The 21884-nt window shown below is 36.4% G+C and overlaps 2 protein-coding genes and 1 non-coding gene across 5 annotated transcripts in view; all 3 read left to right on the forward strand.

Moving 5' to 3' along the window:
- Positions 1–3795: 3795 nt before the first annotated feature.
- Positions 3796–12899, forward strand: kansl2 (KAT8 regulatory NSL complex subunit 2). Of its 2 annotated transcripts, none has more exons than XM_028453757.1 (10): positions 3796–3925; positions 5454–5711; positions 5816–5988; positions 6076–6190; positions 7917–8080; positions 8169–8332; positions 9806–9902; positions 10254–10507; positions 11133–11339; positions 12438–12899. In XM_028453757.1, the coding sequence occupies exons 1-10, from the start codon at positions 3864–3866 to the stop codon at positions 12525–12527; spliced, it is 1584 nt and encodes a 527-aa protein (XP_028309558.1). In that variant the 5' UTR covers positions 3796–3863; the 3' UTR covers positions 12528–12899. The 2 variants fall into 2 exon arrangements, with proteins under 2 accessions (XP_028309558.1, XP_028309559.1); XM_028453758.1 differs by having other exon boundaries at positions 5816–5922.
- Positions 9995–10129, forward strand: LOC114467747 (small nucleolar RNA SNORA2/SNORA34 family). Its single transcript, XR_003674568.1, has one exon. It is a non-coding gene; the product is annotated as a small nucleolar RNA SNORA2/SNORA34 family (small nucleolar RNA).
- A 1201-nt stretch (positions 12900–14100) lies between the features above and the next one.
- The window catches only part of nckap5l (NCK-associated protein 5-like), a 55900-nt gene continuing 48116 nt past the window's right edge, over positions 14101–21884 (forward strand). The window contains exon 1 of one of the 2 annotated variants that reach the window (XM_028453719.1): positions 14101–14320. The gene's annotated coding sequence lies outside the window, so the exon portion shown is untranslated. The remainder of the gene's footprint in view (positions 14321–21884) is intronic. The other variant, XM_028453717.1, reaches the window with a different exon arrangement.

Consider the following 21884-nt stretch of genomic DNA (forward strand, 5'->3'; position numbering starts at 1 on the left):
GATAATCTTTCATAAATGCATCATGTTTAGGGTTGCAAAGGAGTGAAAAATGTTTGGTAAATCTACATGGAAATTTAAATGGGAAATATTTATTGGAATATTTTGACAACCTTTGAATGAACTGGAAATTGGGAGTTATTTCAAATTAATATATTGTATTAAAACACAAACAATAGCATCCAGTCAAAATGATACAATTAGAAAAATATATAAGTTCAACTAAGGTTGCAAAATTCCAGAAATTTTCAAAATTGGAAATTTTCCATGGTAATTAACTGGAATTTTTCAAAATTGAAGGTTGTCCATTAAAAGTGATTTTAAATATTGTCTGGAGAATATATTCTAGCATCATAAAATAGTGGGTCAAACTACTTTTAGTTCAAGGGCCACATACGATACGACCCTCAAGTGGGCCAGACCAGAAAATTCCATGTTTTTGTAAAGGAAAAAAAGCACAAATTCAAGCCAATCCTGAGTGTTCAGCAATTGGTGAAACTTTCTTGACTTTGCAACTAATTTTTTCAAAATTTGCAATCCAATTTTCCAGATTTCTGTGGGATAATTTGCAAGAATTTTCCAGGTTATTTAAAAAATAACTAATTTTTTTTTTTTTTTGAACAAAACTTGCATCTGTTATGTCAGATTTCCAGAATGTCTGGTAAATTTACGTGGGAATTTTGGGAATATTCCAAAATTTAAAGTTTTTTTGGGAATATTTTTGGAATTTGAATATTGTTGAAAACCTTAAAATTAGCTGGAAATTGGGAGTCATTTTAAATTATTGAATTGTAATCAAACAAACATTAGCATTCATTCAGAATAATACGATTAGAAAAATATAATTTCACCCAAGGTCGCAAAATTCTGGAATTTTTTTTTTTAAATTGAAGCTTGTCACTCAACAAGCACTATCTAAAGCAGGTGTCAAACTCGAGGCCCATGTGCACAATTCGGTCTGCCAGAGCATCTAGTCTGGCCCGCAGAAAGAATTTGTTTCTTTCACAAAAACATGGAGTCTTCTTAAAATCAAACGTATATGGCCTCAAACTAAGATGAATTTGACACCCCTGATTTAAAATATCAGCTTCAGTTATTTAAAAATCACTTCCAGATCATTCCAATAAGTAATTCCCATTAAAAGTCCATATTTTTCAATATTTCCGCCTTTAAATTCCAGTGAAACCTTTGCAAGCCTAATCACTTTGAACATTAGCATCACTTTAGTCAAAAACACTGATTGTTACTGACTATAATCTTCATCCTCAAGTCCAATTGTTTCTACAAGTTTCCATCAAATTTGAAATAACATGGGTGACTAAGAACTTTTTTTTGTAAAAGAAAAGTCATGTTTTCAGAATAAATTGTTACTTCAGATTGTTTCTATTTTTCCATCTAAAAAATGTCTGCATGTGGTTTTTCTAACTGTATTTAAAGGAACAGGGTTTGTAGCATGACGTCTGAAATCCTGTGCCATTCTCAGCTTATTATTAGGCTGTTTTGCGTTTCCTTTGCATTCAGGTACCTCCTCCCTGTAAATGACATTCATACTAAGCTTCACGATGTCGTCGTCTGTCTGCATTTTTGTTTTGCAGTATTTTCTATCATGAAATTGTAAAATATATTTGAGTAAACCCGTGTTGGAAGAGGAAAGCTCTGCTTTCTGGTTACAACAGGGAAATGGTAAATGCACTGAATATTTATCTTGCAATGCAAATCAAGTCTTGCGTGTGTAACAGTTACACATGAAGACTTCCGATATAGCTGCCATTTTAAAGCTCGTTTATTTGATCAAATTTAGGGTTTTTTTTTTAATTATGAAAAGACTTTAACACACATTTCATTGGACACTGACAACGAAACAATGCAAACGCCACACCCGCTGCAATAAGTTATTTAGTCGTAGAAGTATTTCAGTCACATCCAGGTCAGGAAATGAAGCATACTTGTTGGATATGTCTTTTTTTTTTTTGTTGTTGTTGCTTTTTAAAAGATGTACGTAAACACTGTTCTTTTTGATATGTGGTTGCTTTATGCTCAAAGTCAATAAATATTTTATGAAAACTTGTAGCAAAAGTTTCTATGTAAGGATGCCTTTCAAGGTTGAGTGTAAAATGACAACATTAAAGAAATCTACAATCTGTGTTTCTAACGACTTTCTTCATCATGACTCGTATCAGTTTGTCGGAGCAGGTTTAGTGAGGAAAATTATATTAAATAGATATTAAAATCAGCAGTTTTTCAAACTTGGCGTCAGGACCCCATGTGTGGTCGTCCGGAATTGAAATGGGGTTGTCTGGAATATCTAGTAATTGATTAAATGAATTACTAAGTAAAAACATATTTACATTTTTTCATTTAAATTATGATTTTTTTTCTAATTAAAATGAAACACAATTTTAAACCACTTAAGTTTGAATGTGGTTTAAATAAAATGCAATTTAACTAATAACATTTACTTTGAGTACTTTTGGTCTACTTTTTACTTGTATTTGAGTATTTTATGTATGTTGTCTTCTTTACACCTCTGCTATAGGGTCTCTTGTAGCAATGCAGATATTGGAGCTATTTAACTAGGAAGTTGTTCTCCTGTATGGTTCAACTGGCTCTTTCTCTTCCCACAGTGCAATAAGTTAATTTTCAGAATAGCTGTTATCAATGTAAGGTTGTGTGTGGTTTTTTTTTTGGTTTTTTTTAACAATGCATTTTTCATTATACTGGGGGTCAAATATATTAAGATCTCAAAAGATCTTTATTTCCTAACCTGCTGTGAATGAATTCACTAAGGTTGCTGCAAAGCTGTGCATGCACACTATTTAAATGTGTAAAGTGTTCAACATGAAGAATGTAAAACAGCTAAGCACAAAATTAAATATGGTCATTAAATCGGATCCACACTTTAAGTATGGAATATTTGCTTTGATTATTTATCCCAATTCAGATCTACTCTGCTCATCCTTAATCATGGTATATCACCTGTTATAGTGTTTAGGTTACTTGAAGGAAGGTGGTCTAAATGTTAATTTGATGTCATTTTCTCTAACTATTTGTAATAGCTAGTTTGAATTAAGATATCAACACTTTATTCTGGTAAAATATGCTAATGGTTTAAAACCTTTGCGCAACAGGGAATTCCTTTATTCATTGACAAACTTATGAGTAAATTGTTTTCAGAATTTTTAGTTGTATTATTATAATTATATTCCATGTTCTTATATATTCTATAATTATAATCTATAATTAATTGGGATCAATTAAACAAGTGTTCAAATCACAATTTTTCGATTTGAATTTCTGAACAAAATTGTCTCACAATGGATCTTGACCAGACTAAACCTTTATACATTGTGTAAGAAAGGTTTTACACATTGTCAGGCTTGCTTAATCATTTTTAACTGATTCAGATTCATGACAAATATATGTATAAAAACTTTTTTATTCCATTCAATCCATTTTTATACTAAAACAACGACATGCATATAAAATAGATGAAAACAGTTATATAATATATATTATATTCAAACAATTAATTTTTTAATTTATACCCACTTTAACCTGTTTATTGTGAGCTGCGTCCATTCAAATTATTTTTTGTATTTTTATTTAGACTTTAGTATCAAGCGGCAATAACTGTATTGTTTTATATATACTTTTGCCTTCACAGTATTAAAATAAGGATTGTTTATCGTATTATTTGGGGTATTTACAGTTCTCTGCCATAGACTCTGCACTGGAACAAAAGTGAGCGTTAATCGTACTGTAAATGACAGTACAATTAACCAATGAGCTCGCTTACAGTCAGAGTTCCCACCCTATCAGATTTGAAGGTGGGCGGGCTTCCGTTCTGTTGCCTCAGTTAAAATGGAATGCAGCAAAGTCGACGTACGGAGCGTCTGGAGCGACCATTACCCTATCGGCTGGGATCAAAGTAAGGAAATTACTACAGAATACTGGAAATTATCATCATTCTGGGTTAAAGACGTTGCAATAAAGTATAAATATACAGATCTAGATTGCTATTGAATAAACTAGGGGAGGTTTAACTGAATAAAGGACCATTAGCAGTTAGCCGTCGTTAGCAGTGACGAACAAAGATGGCGACGTTTTAAGAGAGAGAGTGACGCGTTGTTTCAGAGGCGGGATAAAGGCTGGTGCCTCATTTCACATGGGAAAATGTATGGGAAAGTCTTCGTCTTACTGTATGCACTGTTTTGCTAATTATACATGTAAACTTTGTTTTTATGGGCGTAACCATTGTATAAATACGTTGTTTTGAGCATTTTCTACCTTTCTTTATCACCATTAACCGCTACAGAAGCTGAGTTTTGACAGTTTATGCCTATAATTGCTCGTTCTATGTCTGGCAGCGCATGTGAGGTTTTTCAAACATACGGCAACACACTGTTGAGTTGAAAACGGGAAAATAAGCGAGTCATTCACAGATTTAATGAATATTTTTAGTGCTTTTTTGGTCAGTTTAGAGTTTGTAAAGCCAAATAACCCTCTGTTTTTCTAGCACAGGTCACATGCCTGAGCTAAAATCAGTAAGTTCAAGTAAAATTAATTTAATATTAATGTCTGCTGATGTATGGAGATTGTGCTTTTGAGGATTATCTGCCTGTAAACAGGAAATAAGTTAACAGTTTAAAATGTGAAAAGTATTAAGTACAAAATTAATATTTTAGAGATCCATGTGTTATATAATACCAAAGCAGAAAATATTGTAGCTTCGACAGAAGTAACCAAATTCTGTCTCTCAAAGTGAATTCAGTTTACTTCATCCGTTTTCCATGATAATGAAAAATTGAAGCCCGACATCACGTGTTTCAAATTCAAGGCCTGAGGGTCAAATCCGGCCCTTCCGACCATCCAATTCGGCCCGCTGGAGAAAGTGAAAACGACAGAAAACATGAATCATTGTGTAAATTACTAAATTATTCAGTCGTTTGTATTTGTTACTCTATATTTTTTTTTTAAAAATCCTGAAATTTTTCTCAATTGAATTACATGCAATCTCCCCAAATAAAATAAAATTAAAAAAAATGTTTTTTGACCCCTTTAATTTTTAGATTCACAATCAAAAGTACAATGTAAATGTTATCTGGTGTGATGTCGCCTTCCGCCTTAGAGTTTTAGAGTCGTTCTGTGTACTAAAAGATGGAGGATCAGGTATTTTTCTTACCATGAACATTGATTACCATTATAGCCTCTGTTATTTTATGGTTATTTATTTTACTGCAGACTTACTCAATGCCAGTCTTGTGAGGCTCCTAACCAACATGTTTTATGCTGTCATTGCTCCATCATATCTGGTTGTAAAAGGAAGCTCATTATCAGGCCTTCTTCAGAGCTGATATGATTCTGTTGTGCAATTGGAAAGAATTTTGCTGTTTAAAAATCTTATAGAAATTGTTCCATCAGCCTCGATGTGATAATTTTTTGCATTTGTTTTGAAGACTCACCATGAACCGAATACGAATCCACGTTTTGCCCTCGAGTCGTAATCGTGTGGCGCAGACGTCACGGCCTCAGGAGCCCCAGGGCTGCTCGTTCACCCAGCGACCTTGTTCCCAGCCTCGCCTGGAGGGCCTGGAGTTCTGCATCAAACACATTCTGGAGGACAAAAATGCACCTTACAAGCAATGCAGCTATGTCTCTGCCAAGAACGGCAAGCGCTGCCCGAGTGCTGCACCTAAGGCTGAGAGGAAAGATGGGTGGGTGGAGATTATCATCAGATTTTAAACTGAAGATGCTTTGTGCAGTAAGTTAGTGTGCATGTTTTTTTTTTTTTATTTTTTATTTCTCTCTTGTTCTGCAGTGTGGCATTCTGTGCTGAACATGCTCGCAGAAACACGATGGCTCTGCGAGCACAGATGAGAAAAGTTTCCTCTGGTCCATCACCAGAAACCCTGTTAACTCAGCTCAGTGGGTACAACCAATCCGAAACGTACGGTGTGGACGGTGGGCGGAGTGATGCCAGTCGCACTCTAGGTTAATGTCTGCATTACAGCTGTGTCATGCTAACAACAGAGGTGTTTACTGTCAGTGTTTGATATATTTTTGTTGTTTTTCTGTCAGATGACGACAGTCTGAGTGAAGAAGAGCAGACGCCGCTGATGCTTGACCAGACGTGGAGAGGAGATCCAGATAGTGAGGCTGACAGTGTGGACAGTGATCATGAGGACCCATTAAAGTGAGCTCAATTATACAATTAGAGCCTCTTATTTTCCCTTTCAAAATGTCCCAAATTCACTTTCAGGGTTTACCATTTTCTGCGTCACTTTAAACTTTTGTTTCCTTTCCATTTAATCATCTTTCCCTTTTAGTTTTGACAACTTTACTCATGATTTAACTTCCCCACAATCGCACCATTCATGCTAAATAGGGTTAATGGAGTCAACTACTTATATTATAAATTTTCTATGCTTCAGATGATTTATGTACAGTAAATGGGTGGTGATTAGGGCTGGGATAAACAATTGTTTTTTAAACGATTGTTTATCCCATCCCAGATTCGATTATTTCCCCATTAATTGACTAAAAGTAATTTACACATATTGATTTACATATCTAAAATGAAAAAAAAAACATGAATTGCTTAACATTGCAATATATGTTTCAAGAATATAAAAGTACAAAATAATGCATTCAGAGTCAGAGGTAGCATTCAATTAAAAAAATAAAAAGGCAGTGGGAGCTAGCAGCCTGTCATGGTTTATGTTAAAAACACATTGGCCTAGCTCACTGAAAAAAGTGCATCTTTTAATTCTTCATTCACATGAAAATAACAACCTAAAATAATATACTCTGCCACTCACATTTTTCTTAAACTCAAAATTCCAAATGCTAATATAGAATGTGCTTTTCCAACAAAAAATAAGAGAGAAATTGGTAAATTAACAAATAAATATGCAGTTTTATAATGTTCATTTTTAGTTAGAAATTATAATGATGATGATGTAAATGATCTTGATTAGAACATGAACTGAAAATACCAGAGTCAGTCTTGGTCCCACACTAGAGGAGATGACACTAAATGATAAAAAACTATAGAAATAAATATATTCAGGAGCCAATAAATACTGTTTTATTCCACTTATTTACAAAATCTAATTCTTTAAAATGTGTGTTATCACTCATTTCATCATTAAGCTCTATATTAAAGTTGGGGAACCACTGGTTTAGAGCAACTTCTCACCCTGACTCAGGAAAAGAGCAAAGCTTTTTTTTGTTCATATTTTATTGGTGAGAGTCATTTGATGTTATGCACTCGGTTGTAAGGAGAATCTGTTTTTTTTTTTTTTTTTTTTTTTTTTTTTAAATACGCTTGGCTCGGTGTGTGTGTGCTACTGCTGATGTCACGGCGGGTGTTTCCTCGTCTGGTCACACCTGGGATAAAGGATGAGGGTTACAGGGAACAGCTACCTTCAGCAAATGAGTGCGTGCCTTCACTGCCTTGCACTTTTAAAACTCTGAAGCGCCACTCGCGTTAGTTATTCTCCGGCATTGTCATCTTTGTTTTGGTCTGACGACGCATCGGCTCACATATTTTGCGTCAACGTATTTGTTGCGTCGATGTCATTGATTATGTTGACGCGTTGTCCCGGCCCTAGTGGTGATGCTGAAATCATGCAAGATTATTTTGTTAGTGCAACGTTAGCCCCACCCCTAACCCCTGAGCCACCGTTTAACAGGAAAAATGTCATGGGAATGTCTGACATGGTCCCAAAACATTATTTGTGAAAGCTTTATTTACCGCCAATAGGCGGATCACCCTCACGTTTTGCATGAAATCCTGCATGCTTCCTTACGTGTGATATAATAAATGAATGTATGAATTCAATTCATCGTTTGACATCTGAGAAGTGTTTTTATTAATAGTGATGTAATTGTAAGGAATCTTCTCCTGTACTCTGTAGACATGCAGGAGTCTACACAGCAGAGGAAGTCGCGCTCATCACACGAGAGAAACTGATCCGTTTGCAGTCGCTCTACATCGACCAATTCAAGCGCCTCCAGCACCTCCTCAAAGAGAAGAAGCGTAGATATCTGCACAACCGAAAAGTGGAGCATGAGACTCTGGGTAAACTCACGTCTCATTATCAACATGTTAAGTCAGTAAAGTGCTGATAGTGGAGCTCTCTGATTGGCTCTGTTGGTGCCACACGCAGGCAGCAGCCTCCTCACAGGGCCTGAGGGTCTGTCTTTGAAGGAGCGGGAGAACCTGAAGAAGCTCAAAGCTCTACATCGATACCGTCGTCGGTACGGTGTGGAAGCGCTGCTGCACCGACAGCTGAGGGAGCGAAGGCAGGCGGTGACAGAGGGAGCCTCACAGGTGGGAGCACATCTCACAGCTCTCTGAAGATTCCCAACTAAAGACTTTCTTCAAGCATTAATGCAGTTAGTTCCTAATTGAGTGTGTGGTCAAACAAACAAAATGGAAAATGATATCTTGGATCTGAGAACTGTGTGAAAATGATACTTCTACCACACAAAAAACTATCAGGTAAAATGTAATGAATAGGAAGAGAGGTTTAGATTTACTTCTCTGCTTATTAATCAAACACTATACCAATCCAACTGTTTAGCATTGTCTCATCTTGGCCAACGATCTCAAAAAATAAAACAGAAATGCTGGGACAACGTTTTGTTTATTTGAAAGGGGCAGTGCACATGTACAAGTGTAAAAAAAAAAAAAAAAAACATTGTAAATGCACCGGAGTTAGCAAAAACACTAATTTTTATCTGTTGTCCCTCAGTAGATCCCAAAACAAACATTATTCACAAGGCCTAAAGTACATAAATACAATACAAAGTGCATGAATATAAGTTACAGTTAAAATGCTTAAGTTAAGGTGTGTATTGCCAGTGTACAAGTTATTTGGAAAGTGCACAAAGTAAAAAAAAAAACTATTCACATATACAAAATCATTCAAAGCAAGTACATACAATGAGTGTCAGTTCTCAGTAATAATGAACTTGGACGAGTATATTAACGCATTATCCAGATTTAAAACAAACCAATGTGTATTGTGTGCAACACTCGGTACTATGCACTGCGCACAAAATGAGTATATACCATCTACTACATACTACAAGTATGATTAGGATGGTAACCGTTCCCAGTGGAGTATACTTTCAAGTTTCCCAAGATGCATTTCAAACTTAAGACAAAAACCTGAATCACACTGAGGCTAAATATCTCTGATTCTCCACCTTTTAAAGTTCTAAAAACATTTCAAGTGCGAAAATGACCAAGTAGAATATCAACATGTGGTCATTTGATCCATAAAACTCACTAATACACATTTCATGCTGACATTTCAGAGTATTTTTGAGACCTTCCATTGTGCTATAGACAAAACTTCAGTTAACTTCAAAACAAGAGCCCTATTTATAAAAGTGTTAAAAACTAATGGAAGACAAGAGATGCTTTTGTTTTGAAAAGGGGATGTTTGACTTTTAGCTTGAAGCCGGTCCCAGGACCATTTTACATTCTGCTCACAATGCATCATTGAGTCTCACTAGTGTGGACACTTAAAAAATGTCCCTATATAGTATACATCTGGGTATTTCACATGAACTCAATCTTTCCACACTATCTAATGTGAATACATTACACACTAATTTTGACGTCAGACTTACTATGAGTAGTACGCTAAGATGACATTTCAAACAGCCAATGTGTTCTTTAGTGTGAGTCTGTTAAGGTCAAACTGAGTGAGAATTCCAGTTGTATTTTTGCTCTTTTGTTGCTAATTGTTTTTCTCTAATGGTTCTATCCTTGTGTTTCTCTCTTCTGTTACAGCCTTACTCAAAAACAGTAGGTGAGATATGCACCTCCTTTGTTGACGGAGCTCGTTGCACCAACGCCTGCCTGCCTATGGCTCGACACTGCCTCTCACGTATCCTTGGTAACGCTGTTGCCGACCTGATGACTTAACGTTTGAATGAAGGCCACACGTTCCTCTCCATCTGTGACTTACCTCTATCTATTTGGGCTTCGATCAAAAGCAGCAGCTTGACGTAGCTGTTAGTTTCAAAGGGAGCCGACAGCAACTCCTTCCTGTGGTCTGTTGATTTTTCCCCAGAGTTTTAAAGGGAATGATCACTTCAGTTGGAAGGGACAAAGCACCTCATTGTCATTTATTTCTGACTTTTTTGTTCTGATGATTAATCTGAGCTTAGATGTAAACATTGATCTTGATGGTTTTAAGCCTCAGTGAGAGATGTTTCCACCTTGACCGTGAGCTCAGACATCTACCAGGACTCCAACCAGGTGCTGTTCAAAGTATGCCCGGGCCTGAAGGATGCACCGTGTGACCGCACAGTGCACATGGGTCAGTCTGAAGACCCCCGCTGCCCGCTGCATCTCACCCTGCCCCCGCCCATGCATCAACCTGAACAGGAGGCCCATCCACAGGAGTCCTTTACCCCCACCAGCCACGACATGTACCTCAGCGCTGCTGAGCTGCAGCCCACAGAGAGCCTCCCTCTGGAGTTCAGCGATGTATGACATTCACTCACTGCTCAGCCACACACCAACGCACACTCACTACTGATCCCATCCATGGTCTCCTAAAGCAGTGCTTTTCAACCTTGGGCTCATGACCTCATGTGGGGTTGCCAGGAATTAAAATGAGGCCACCTGAAATGCTTAGTATTCATAGAAATTTACTGATTAATATTTAATTACACACAATCTCAAACAATAATATTTTGTACTTTTAACTTTCTCAAATATTAATCTAGTTCAAATAAAAGGCAGTACAGAAATATGAGCTGGCTACTTCGTATTTGTGACACAGCATAACAAACATGATCAAAAACTAACCCCGAAGAAGAATGTATCTCTGGGGTTGCCAGAAGTTTGTGATATAAAAATAGGGTCACGACCCGAAAAGGGTTAAGTCTGCTGAGGGTTACTGTCATGGAATGAAGATGAGCTAAAGATGAACAAATGCTAACCGACAGCTGATGGAAAGCTGATTTTTGTTGTTCAGCTTGTTGACGTACAAGCTTTTCCAGGTGCTTTGAAAAACTAGCAGCTGCATCTGTTTCTTTCTGCATTTTGTGATATCAAGCTTTTGTTTTGAGTCGCGCTCAGAGAATTGATGGGTTTTTTTTGCCTTCAGGACCTGGATGTGGAGGGGGACGGCATGCAGGGGCCCCCATCACCTCTGCAGTTTGACACGGCCCTGGCTCTGGAGGACCAGACCATCAGAGCCATCGCAGAGGCCCCGATGGACATCCTAACTGAGGAGGACCCTGACCAGGTGGACCTGGACACATCTGGACAGGAGCTCTCAGAGAGAGACATGGACGCCATCATGAACGAGCAGGTAACGCTGAGTCATCAGCAAATTAAACAGTGTTCCTAGAGAAAAGACCAGGCACACTGGGAGGACAAAAAAACTCGACAAATAAAGTATGTTTGAATGATTTAAAATAATAATGTATCCTGATCATGGTTACTAACTGGATCAGTAGCAGTCGTCACACACAGTCTGACGATCACAGAAACAATCATCCTCTCCTTACGTTTATAGGTATCAGTCACTTAATTATGTACTATATTTCTGCGCTGTACGAAAACCCCGGACCATAAATGTCCCATTCCTGCCTGAAGGATAATACTTAATTTGTCCCACAATACAATGGAAAAATAGGAAGTTAAATAGATATCCATTTTTGTGAATCTTCCAACAACTCACGATTCAATTCCGATTTTTGGGTGACGAATTGATTCAGAGCCGACTCGCGATTAAAAGCAATTGTTGATTCACGTACTCCTAATAACAAAGGTCTAAGTTTCAATCAAGTGATTCTAAAAATCCAACTTTGGGCAAAAAGGTAACATTTATTTTGCTTACCTTGCAAAATAAAGCCGTCAAATATTTTTCAAATTTCTGTGGCTACAAAGTTCAACAATTCAGTATTATCAAAAAATGAAAACTCTTTCTTAAAAAATTAATTTTCATTTTATCAATACCAAACAATAATTGTTTACCTGTTCAGTTTCTGTTCAAATAAGTAAAAATGAATACCCACTTATTAGCTTAAAGTAAAAACATTTTAAATGAAATATGACATTGAAGTACAGATGGCGTTTATCAGCAGATTCAAATATAAGTACAGTATACGGGATGGTCGTGACCTCACTGCTGCTTTATATAAATAAGTACATCTCAATTTTATGAGACTAAAAAATGAAGTACTCACTTTGGTACATTTACTAAAGTATTTTTTTTTTTTTACATGTCAAATGCTCCTCCATCCATTCTGACTGGGTTCCAGTAAAACATGGTTTTGATAGGCTTGACTCTTCAGGCCCACTCGTGTTCATTTACCTGCATGTGTCTCATAATCTGGCTCATTTTTATGTTATTCTAGCGTTCCAAAGCTGAGGTCCAGACTGAATGATGTCTCTCTCTGTATAGGTGGGATCAGAGGTCGTTGGAGGTGAAGAGGACGCCGTGGACGACTCCTTCCATGACGTCGACGCAGCTTCATCCGACGCTCCCAGATGAACACGTGGTTTTTGTGAAAGACACTGACATTACAGCAGTTTATTGATCCACGTACAAGGGACATGAACACGTGAAGTGATGGACTATAAAGCACTGACAGTCAGACATACAATAACCGCTATGGTTCATGTGCTGTATTTAAAGGAAAGCACATTGAAAACTAATGACACATATAATTGTTGGCATAAAGAAAACTAAAGCAATGTTTGACTCATTCACACTCACTGGATGCATGTATTCTGACATGTTTGGTCTCTAAAAACAGAAATAAGGGACGTCTTTATGTGGAATGACTGCAGATTGAGCTGGAAAAGGTTCCTGTGTTTGTTTCTTTCTTTGTCTTGAAGAAAATAAAGTCCTATTCATTCCATCCATGTGCACATCATTGTGTTCTGATAGACAGGAACCCTCCTGTATTACACACACACGAGAACATAGACACGTGTGGTTCCTGTGCCACCGCATGAATTTCAATTCCTTTCATTTTACCAAAGAAATATTTTTGATTTGGCAAAAAATAGCTTGTTGCTATGGTGATTGGGACGTACAATGTGCTTCCATAGCGGGTTGCAGTTTTGTTTTTTGCTTATGGAGTTATTTTTTTCATGTTTTTTGGACGTTTCTTTTACTTCTTTTTTAGAAAGTATTTTTTTTTTTCCTGTTCTTTGGGTTTTTTTCTAGCTTAGAGAGCATTTGAAGCAACAGATGTATTTATTTGAGAGCAAACCTGGCCAGCTTGTTTAATTTCATCAGTAATTTCATTTCCAAGTATCTCCATAATACAGAAAGAAATTAGCACAAAAACCAGAAAAAATGGGGAAGTTACTCCAAAAACCAGAAAAAAATTACATTACATTAAAAATGTGTCCGAAAAACTGAAAAAAATTATCGGAAGAATTTTATTTATTTATTCAAGTAAATGCAATATGCTTCCGTAACACGCTTCCATGGTATTCTTCTGTCATTCTGAATGCTTTCTTTTTGGGGCCACACAAATGCTTTATATGATCAGAAAAAATACAGTCCAAAAAATTACTCCAAAAAACAGATGAAAAAAACTTTTAGATTAGATAAACTTTATTAATCCCTTGAGATTTGTCAGGGAGATTATATTTCCAGCAACATCACAGAAAAGAAAAGCAGCACACAGAGTTGAAATAATATATAAATACAGATATAGAGAATATACTGGAAGACATCCGAAAGTACCGAAATAAATAACAGACAAGGTTGATGCTACAGACTATAGCTACTGCTATAAGTTACCCCTCCTACCCCCATCCAGAAGTTGTACAAAAAGCATGAAAAACCCCCAAAACAAAACATGAAAAAATGTAAAAATAAAAAAAAATTATTCAGAAAAAATATGTTTCCGTATTTTTTTGGTAATTTTGAGTGCTTTATTTTGGGGACCACACAAAATTAGCCCGAGGGCCGCATGTGGCCCCCGGGCCGCCAGTTGCCTATGTGTAATTTACACAAAAAGCTGCTTTTCCTGTAACATATCGCCACTTTTAGACCCTCTGGTGTGTTTGAGCCTCACACTTTGAGCAGGGGGGTTGTGGGAGTCGTGCTGGCAGCCTGTGGGAGGAGGACTCGGGACTCGGGGCGGGTGAGGCACTGTTTCATGCGATGACATCACTTTGGCTCCGGAGGACCGAGGCTGCGGGAGGATCGCGGCCGCTGCAGGGACACCTTGGCCCGGCTGCAGGATGAGCTCCACACCGGTGTCGGAGCCCGGCTCACACGGACGTTAGCGGACATGGAGCGATACAGACGGCCTCACACATGAGGTGAGTCCCTTAAATAAAGCCGGAAAACAGCTTGTGTGCGGCGGGTTGCTGCAGAGAGAGCAGCGGATAGCGACGGTCTGTCCACGCTTTGTTTCAACATCTGCAGGAAAGTGTCGGGTTTACCATGGGGTTTACCATTGGGTTTACAGCCCGAACCCGGTCCGTCATCAAAACCGGGCCGGGTCCTGACATGTCTCCCTGCCGTGGAGCTGCAGGGCGGGAACGCTCTGGTGCCGGAGCCCGAGCAGAGGCGTCTGTTTGCGGGCAGGGTTTTGGATTTTTCCGGGGCCTTTTTTCTCCATCCAGAGCAGCTCCTTAAAGCAGCTCAGGTGTTTGCTTTGGTGGAACCACTCCAGTAATCCCACAGAAACCAGTAACCTTCACATTTACCATGGGCTGTGCTGCAATGAAACCAGCCACATTTTACAAAAAGGAAATGATTAGAAAATACACCTGGAAAAAAATATTTATAAACATTAAAACAAAAATAACAGTTTGAAAATAAAAAGATTCACTTTTTAAGTGAATTAACTTAATTACAATATTAATATAAAAACTATAAATAATATGAATGTAATACATATAAAAAGTAATGGATTAGTGACTGAAAACGTGCCACAGAATTAAAACAAAAATGTAAGTATTTTGTTTTAAATCCCGCAGAAATGATACAAAAACATATTTATTGGAATGAAATAAAAAAAAAAGTGGAATTAAGAAAATCAAATAAAAAAATTGGATTAAATAATTTCATTGTAGATACAAAATGTTGACAGCGTTATGTGGTTACGTGAGACCTTGATGATTAAAAACAGAGCTGGGCAATATGGACCAAAACTCATATCTCAATAATTTTTCTCAAAATGCTGATATACAATATACATTTCAATATTTTTACCTCAATAAAGTCTTACTGGAAAGACAATTCTGGGTTAACCTTGCTGATGCAAAAAAATGGCACACAGGCACATTTATTAACAAACAGTTGCACAATATTTTGCCACTTTTGGCTTTTTCTCCTCTTAGGGACAGCACGTGTGAGTGAGTTCTGTAGTGTTGCTTGTTTAGGAGAAGCTCTGGGTTAGGACGCACTCAGAAATCTATTATTTTAATACAAAATAAGCTATAAAATAAAAAACATATCGATATTTTCATTATTGTTAAAAAAGTAATCTTGATATATCTTGACACTCGATATATTGCCCAGCCCTAGTTGGCATTCAGATTTGAAACATGTTAACGTGAAACTATGAAAACAAACATCCTGACCCTCTTCTGATCCTTCTCATTTCCGCTCCTGTTCATGAACTAATTGTAATTTGCACAGTTTATTGATTAGTGATTAATCCAATCACTAATAGCTGCAGTCAGTATATGTGGGTGGAGGCTCTGCAGTGATGATGGTGCTGATGGTTCTGCCGGTGCCTATCTCCAGCTCACGCTGGGCGCTAGGCAGGGGTACACCCTGGACAGGTCCATCGCATAAATTAGAAAATTTAAATGTATAGAAAATCAAATCAAATGTTTCGATTAACCAGGAAAGTTCAGAACAACAAGAGAATAATATAATAAATACATTTTAAATTCAGTAAATGAAGGAAAGTATAAAGATTTTTTTTTTTTAAATTACATTCATGTAAAAACATTTAAATCAGAAAAAAATCCCCCCAAAAAACAGAAACAAAAAAATTAGAAAATTAAAAAATAGAGAAAATATAATTGAAATCAAATAATTAAAAAAATAAACCACAAAAGTTCAGAACAAAAAAGAAAATAATAAAACAAATACATTTTGTAATCAGTGAATAAAGGAAAGTAAAAACATTATTTTTTTACATTCATGTAAAAACATTTAAATCAGAAATAAATCCCCCCCAAAACTTTTTTTTTTTACAAAATTAGAAAATAGAAAAAATATAATTGAAATCAAACAATTAAAAATAATTTAAAAAAACAAACAGAAAATTTCAGAACAAGAAAATAATAAAATTACTACATTTAAAAATCAATAAATAAAGGAAAGTAAAAACATTTACACATTTCACATTAATACATTAATATAAAAACATTAAAATAAGAAAAAAATGAATTAAAAGTATTGTCTTTTGTTAAAATCCTGTTGGTTGTTGTGTGATGCTTTGTGCAATGTTGTGCTTTGAAACATTTGGTCTCATCATCCTTGAGGACACTAAAAAGGCACCAGATATCACAGCACACCTTCAAAGGTGGAGCAGAGCTGTGCTACCTGAATAACGTGGTGATTGTCACTAGTTCATCTCTGTGTTTTCAAATTCTTTTACTCTATGGGTGGTAAAATGTGTTGAAAGGCTTTAATAAAAAGCTAGCGTCCATGGTCACCTTCTTCCCTCTGTGGGACATTTTCACTGTTTGGATGAAAGATGACGAACGATGAAAACTATTTGCTGATTGTTTGCCTCCTGTTTCTAGTTCTAAACAATTCAAGCATTGATGCATAACGACAACAACAACCTGTCTGACAATGATCGTGTTCAGAAACACAGATTCACTCCATGTTTCCTCATCACGAGGAGATCATTGTCTGTTTTCAGCTTAGGAATGAAGTTCAGGGTTGGGGTCAATTACATTTTTCAATTATAATTACGTTTTCAATTATCAATGTTCAATTACAAGTTCATTACGAATATGGTCCCCAATAATATTCTTATTATATTATTGGTTACAATAATATAATGCGAAATATATTAATATTATATTATGAATATAATATAATATTCATAATTATATTGAATGTTATAATTATATAATTATGTACTGTAACTGAAAAAAATTCAAATTTTTTGGGAATTTTTTTTACCAAAAATGTTAAATGTTCCATTTTCAATGGGAAATTTATTATTTTTCCATTGTAATTGGAAAGTAATAATAAGCATCTCTTATGATAGCGGGTCAGTTTTAATCCATGTCTTCAATCAGCTGTAAAATACACTACAAACCAAATGATCCTCAAGAGAACTGACAGATAAACTTAATATGAAACATAGTTTAATAATTGTTAACTATAGGGGTGTCTCGATCCAATATTGATATTGGATATCGGTCCGATATCAGCCAGGAAACGATTATCGGATTTTATCTGACTGCATCTAAACTGTCCGATACATATTATATTATATTTATTCAATTGTAGAATACTGTAGATATTATGTTGAAAGTTATGTAACCTATTGGTTAATAATAAAAGGGTCAGTTTTTCCTCATACCTACTGTTGCTGACTATTGTTCTCTGTTTGAGTGACATCACTTGATCAAACCTTTTCTAACATTCCACACAGCAAAATAAGTAACATAAGTATGTATGATTTATGTTGATATCGCATCGGATCAATATCGGCATCATAACGGAAGTGAACAAGTTGTATCGGGACATCCCTAGTTAACTACATATGTGTGTAAGCCATAGAACTATAATATTGTTCTCCAGTTTTGCATTTAATTAAATTCTAAATGACAGTTTTTTTTTATGGAATGTTCATGCCAATTACAACTAAATTACAATTAAATTATGATTACAACATCAACATATACAATTACAATTATGATAACATCATAATTGTAATGAATGGTCAATTACACAATTATAATTGGCCCCAACCCTGGTGAACTCACTGAGCACCAAACACATCTGTCGTCATTGGTTACATGTAGAGCTTCAGTGATTGGAGATTAGGAACTTTAATACGCAGCCATGCTTTCATTGTCTCATGGAGCAAAGTGGAGCTTTGCATGAACCCAAATGGGAGGATAATAATAATAGGGATGGATGCACTCCTCCACGATGCAGAATTTATCCTTAATTCACTTATCGTAGCAGCTCCATGAATCTTTTAGTCTCTGCTCTCATCTTCACGTGAGGAGACCAAGTCGTGCTGAGTCTTCACAGCGTCTGCTGATGTAACCGTGAGCTGTGGTGGGAGAAACATAAACCATACCATACATCAATTACTATCAGCCATTAGATTATGACCATCTATAGGTCCTGCTTTTTTTGTTTTTGTTTCCTCATTTTTTTATGTTTAAATGACTTTACTGGCTATTAAACGTCCTTAAATCATTCCAAACAAGCTAAATATGGTTAATAAAGTCAAGTTGTCAACTACTGTTATTAGTTTTACTTTCAGATATAATCACTCGAGACTATGTTGTTAGTAAGGGTGTTAGAAACAATTGATTCGGCAATATATTGCAAAATTTTTATGCGTGATTATTGTATCGATCCAAAACATGTCAAAATCAATTTTTTGAATCATGTTTTTAAACAAAAAAGCCATTTAATTGCGCTAACATATGCATAGCACATAAATGCCCGGTCACGAGGTGTAAGTGAACCACATCAGACGTCGTTACACTAGCTTTATTTAAATATACTGTGTATTTTGATAGATGTGGGCAGAATCAGAATCTGTTGTAGAAGCAAAAGTTAAAATAAAAATATATAATTTGACAGTTTAAATTAAATAATTGTATTTCATCTCGTTTTGTAGTTGTAAATGTGAAATTTGTAATTATTGATATTGCAATGTATTTTGTATTGTTTAGTATCGTATCATGGAAGTCATGAATCATATCGGATCTCCAGATTCATGCCAATGCACACCCCTAGTTGCTAGAGCAACGTTAGCCACACACGCTAAACCCTTAGTCACCTGTTTAACATGAACAATCCCTTTAAAACGTGTGATATGATCCCAAAACATTATTTGTGAAACCTTTAATTTCCTCCAACCAGCGAATCACCTGCATGTTATGCATGAAATCCTGTGCAGCCGTGACGGGTCACCAGGTGAACCCATCACCAGTTTAACCAATACACCATCAGCTAAACCTGTCTTTGTACCAGTGCTTTTTCACATTTGAATGCAGTCATAAAAATCTGAATTCGCTTGCTCATTACAACACATTAAAAACACACTTCAGATGAAGCTCTGCATTCATTTTCAGTCACATAATTTGAACTCAATTAATACTCCTCAGGGTTTCCCTTGGGTTTGTAACAGTTATTAAAGCACTTGGACTCAAATACCCCCAATACAGACATGACTTATTTTTAAGATTGCTCATTATTCACGTTAATTAACGCCTTTTTCCCCCCGTGATGCACCAATCACCAGTTCAGCTGATACACCATCTGCTAAACTCGCCTTTTTGAACGCAGTCGTAATAATCTCAACTGCTTGTTTATCACAACACGTTAAAAACACACCTCAGATGAAGCTCTGCATTCACTTTCAGTCACAGGATAACATGATCACTACTCGATCTGTTACATGTAGTGAGAGAGTTTGTTTGGGCATATTTTGTCACATTTTGTGTGTGTGTGTGTGTGTGTGTGTGTGTGTCACACTTCCTAGACATTCAGTCACATGTTCTCTGATGAAAAATAACTTAGAATGTGTGATTTTGTCCCAAAACGTGCAAGTGAGCTGTTGTCGTGTAACGTTGGGACCCGATTTTAAATGAAGGATTCCAACACCTGCAGAAAACAAATCCCTCAGTAATGATAAAGCGTGTGAACATTGGTGATCTCATGCAGCTTTGATGTTAGAATCACATTCTCTTGCTGTGAGAAGCTCCAGATAAGGAAACAACAACAACAACAACATGCAGCAGACGACAGGGCTTTACATTCCAGAAGGGTTTTTAAAACATGCCGTTGGATAATTAGGAGAAAATTCCTGGGAGGTTTTTCAGCTGATACACCCAGGAATTTCAGAATAAAAGCGTGATCACACTTGGACGAGCATTTGTGGAAGTGCTAGAAACATTTCCTCCTGAGCGATGATGACCTCAGATGAATGTGTTTCCACTCAGAGTTACATTCACAGCCTGCGTGTGGTGTTCAACTTTCTGCAGTGAAACACGTCCAAGCTGCAGTGCATGATGACATCATGAAGAGTCGGTGGGGGGGGGGGCAACATGAGCGCTGCATGGCTGTAATTGCTGACAGATGTGGTGCTTGCCTTTGTGTCCCACGTCTGTAACAGACGCCACATGTGGCCTTCAGACTTCCTGACGATGGGAGAGGACGCTCTTTGATTCACATGCTGCTGGATCTTTGCAGTTCGAGTACGACTGGAAACAAACGCGTTAACAAATCACGAGAAGCCTCCCATCATTCATCAATTTCGTGAACATATTGATTTTTTTCGGCCTTGAGAATTGGTCGATACTGATATGGATCCGATACGATATCAGCACGAATCCTAAATGAGGCGTTCCATGTTATTTCAACACATTTTCATCACATCCATGACATATGCATGGTGCCGATACAATGCATACTGGATTGATTGAGATAACTTACTCCATTGGTTCCCAATCAAGGGTACGTGTACCCCTAGGGTATACAGGAGCACATTGCAGGGGGTACTCAGAAAGATTTAACAATTAATTTAAAAATAATCAAAAAATGTTGTTTGATCCTTTTTAGGCTGTTTTTTTTTGGACAAATTCACCACAAATTAACAGTATTATTGCTTAATAAAATACTATATTTTCTTGTAATTTATTAAAACAGGATTAAATCATGCAGCCATTTTATTACACTTCTGACAATTTGCTACAATTTACAAAGGAGACTTTATTTACTTATTATTGAAGTAATCACATAAAAGTTTTAGTTTAACTAAATTCCACTTAAAATTACAATTACTCTTTTAAAATTTGTAGATTAAACCTTAGGGAATCTTAATGAAAAAGCACGTGAAATTATGGTGAGGGTACTTATGATATGAAGAGGGGGTAAACATGATTTGACCAAAATGCAAAGGGGGTACACGGGACATTGGGAACCACTGCCTTACACCACAAATGGAAGGCGATGCAGCATAAAATAAAAGGATGCCCTGAAAACAAATTGAACTGGTTTCTGATGCAGAATTCTGTTCATAAAGTGTGCAATGGTTTTTATATATTTTCTTTTTACGTTACTAGTAAAAAACTAAAACGATAAATGATTATAAGACGCAGAGGTCAGCTACAATGACCTCATGTAAAGGATTTTCAGTATTTGCGAGTGGTGAAATAACCCAAATTTGGGGTCCAAAATAAAAAAAAAAAAAGAAGTCACATCAAAAAAACATTTTTTATATCCCATGAAAGAGTAATCTTCATACTATAAATTAAAATGGTGATCAGATTTTTTCTTACATTCCCACATGCAGTTATGGACCAATGATTATAGTAAAAAAAAAAAAAAGTAATAGTGAGTTTTTTAATAATAGTGTTCCGAATTCAGGAGACTATCACCCAAGAACCAATGCATATATGTGACTAATCATTAGTGATGTGAACAGCCTATGTTCATAGCTCTAAGATGATCAAATTACAGGCAGCTGAGGCATATGCTCAGTTATTTACTGAAGACCCAAACATGTTCCAGACCCAAACCCCAACAAAGGTTTTTTTTTTTTCCAATTTTGAGGGGTTGGCATGTCCACCAGATAGGATGTATAGCAGATCTTTTTGTATATTGTGAGAGAGTAGATGGAGCTGTATTACTATACCAAATTACAGTTTCCTATGT

This window comes from Gouania willdenowi, chromosome 7 (genome assembly GCF_900634775.1).
Source record: "Gouania willdenowi chromosome 7, fGouWil2.1, whole genome shotgun sequence".
NCBI classification, from domain to species: Eukaryota; Metazoa; Chordata; class Actinopteri; order Blenniiformes; family Gobiesocidae; genus Gouania; species Gouania willdenowi.

What these genes read in the sequence shown, in the direction of transcription:
- kansl2 (XM_028453757.1), top strand. Translation starts at nt 3,864, where the DNA reads ATGCAGCAAAGTCGACGTACGGAGCGTCTGGAGCGACCATTACCCTAT. An exon ending in CCCTATCGGCTGGGATCAAA is followed by an intron (nt 3,926 to 5,453) that starts GTAAGGAAATTA and finishes TTTGTTTTGAAG; the next exon opens with ACTCACCATGAACCGAATAC. An exon ending in AGTGGAGCATGAGACTCTGG is followed by an intron (nt 8,081 to 8,168) that starts GTAAACTCACGT and finishes TGCCACACGCAG; the next exon opens with GCAGCAGCCTCCTCACAGGG.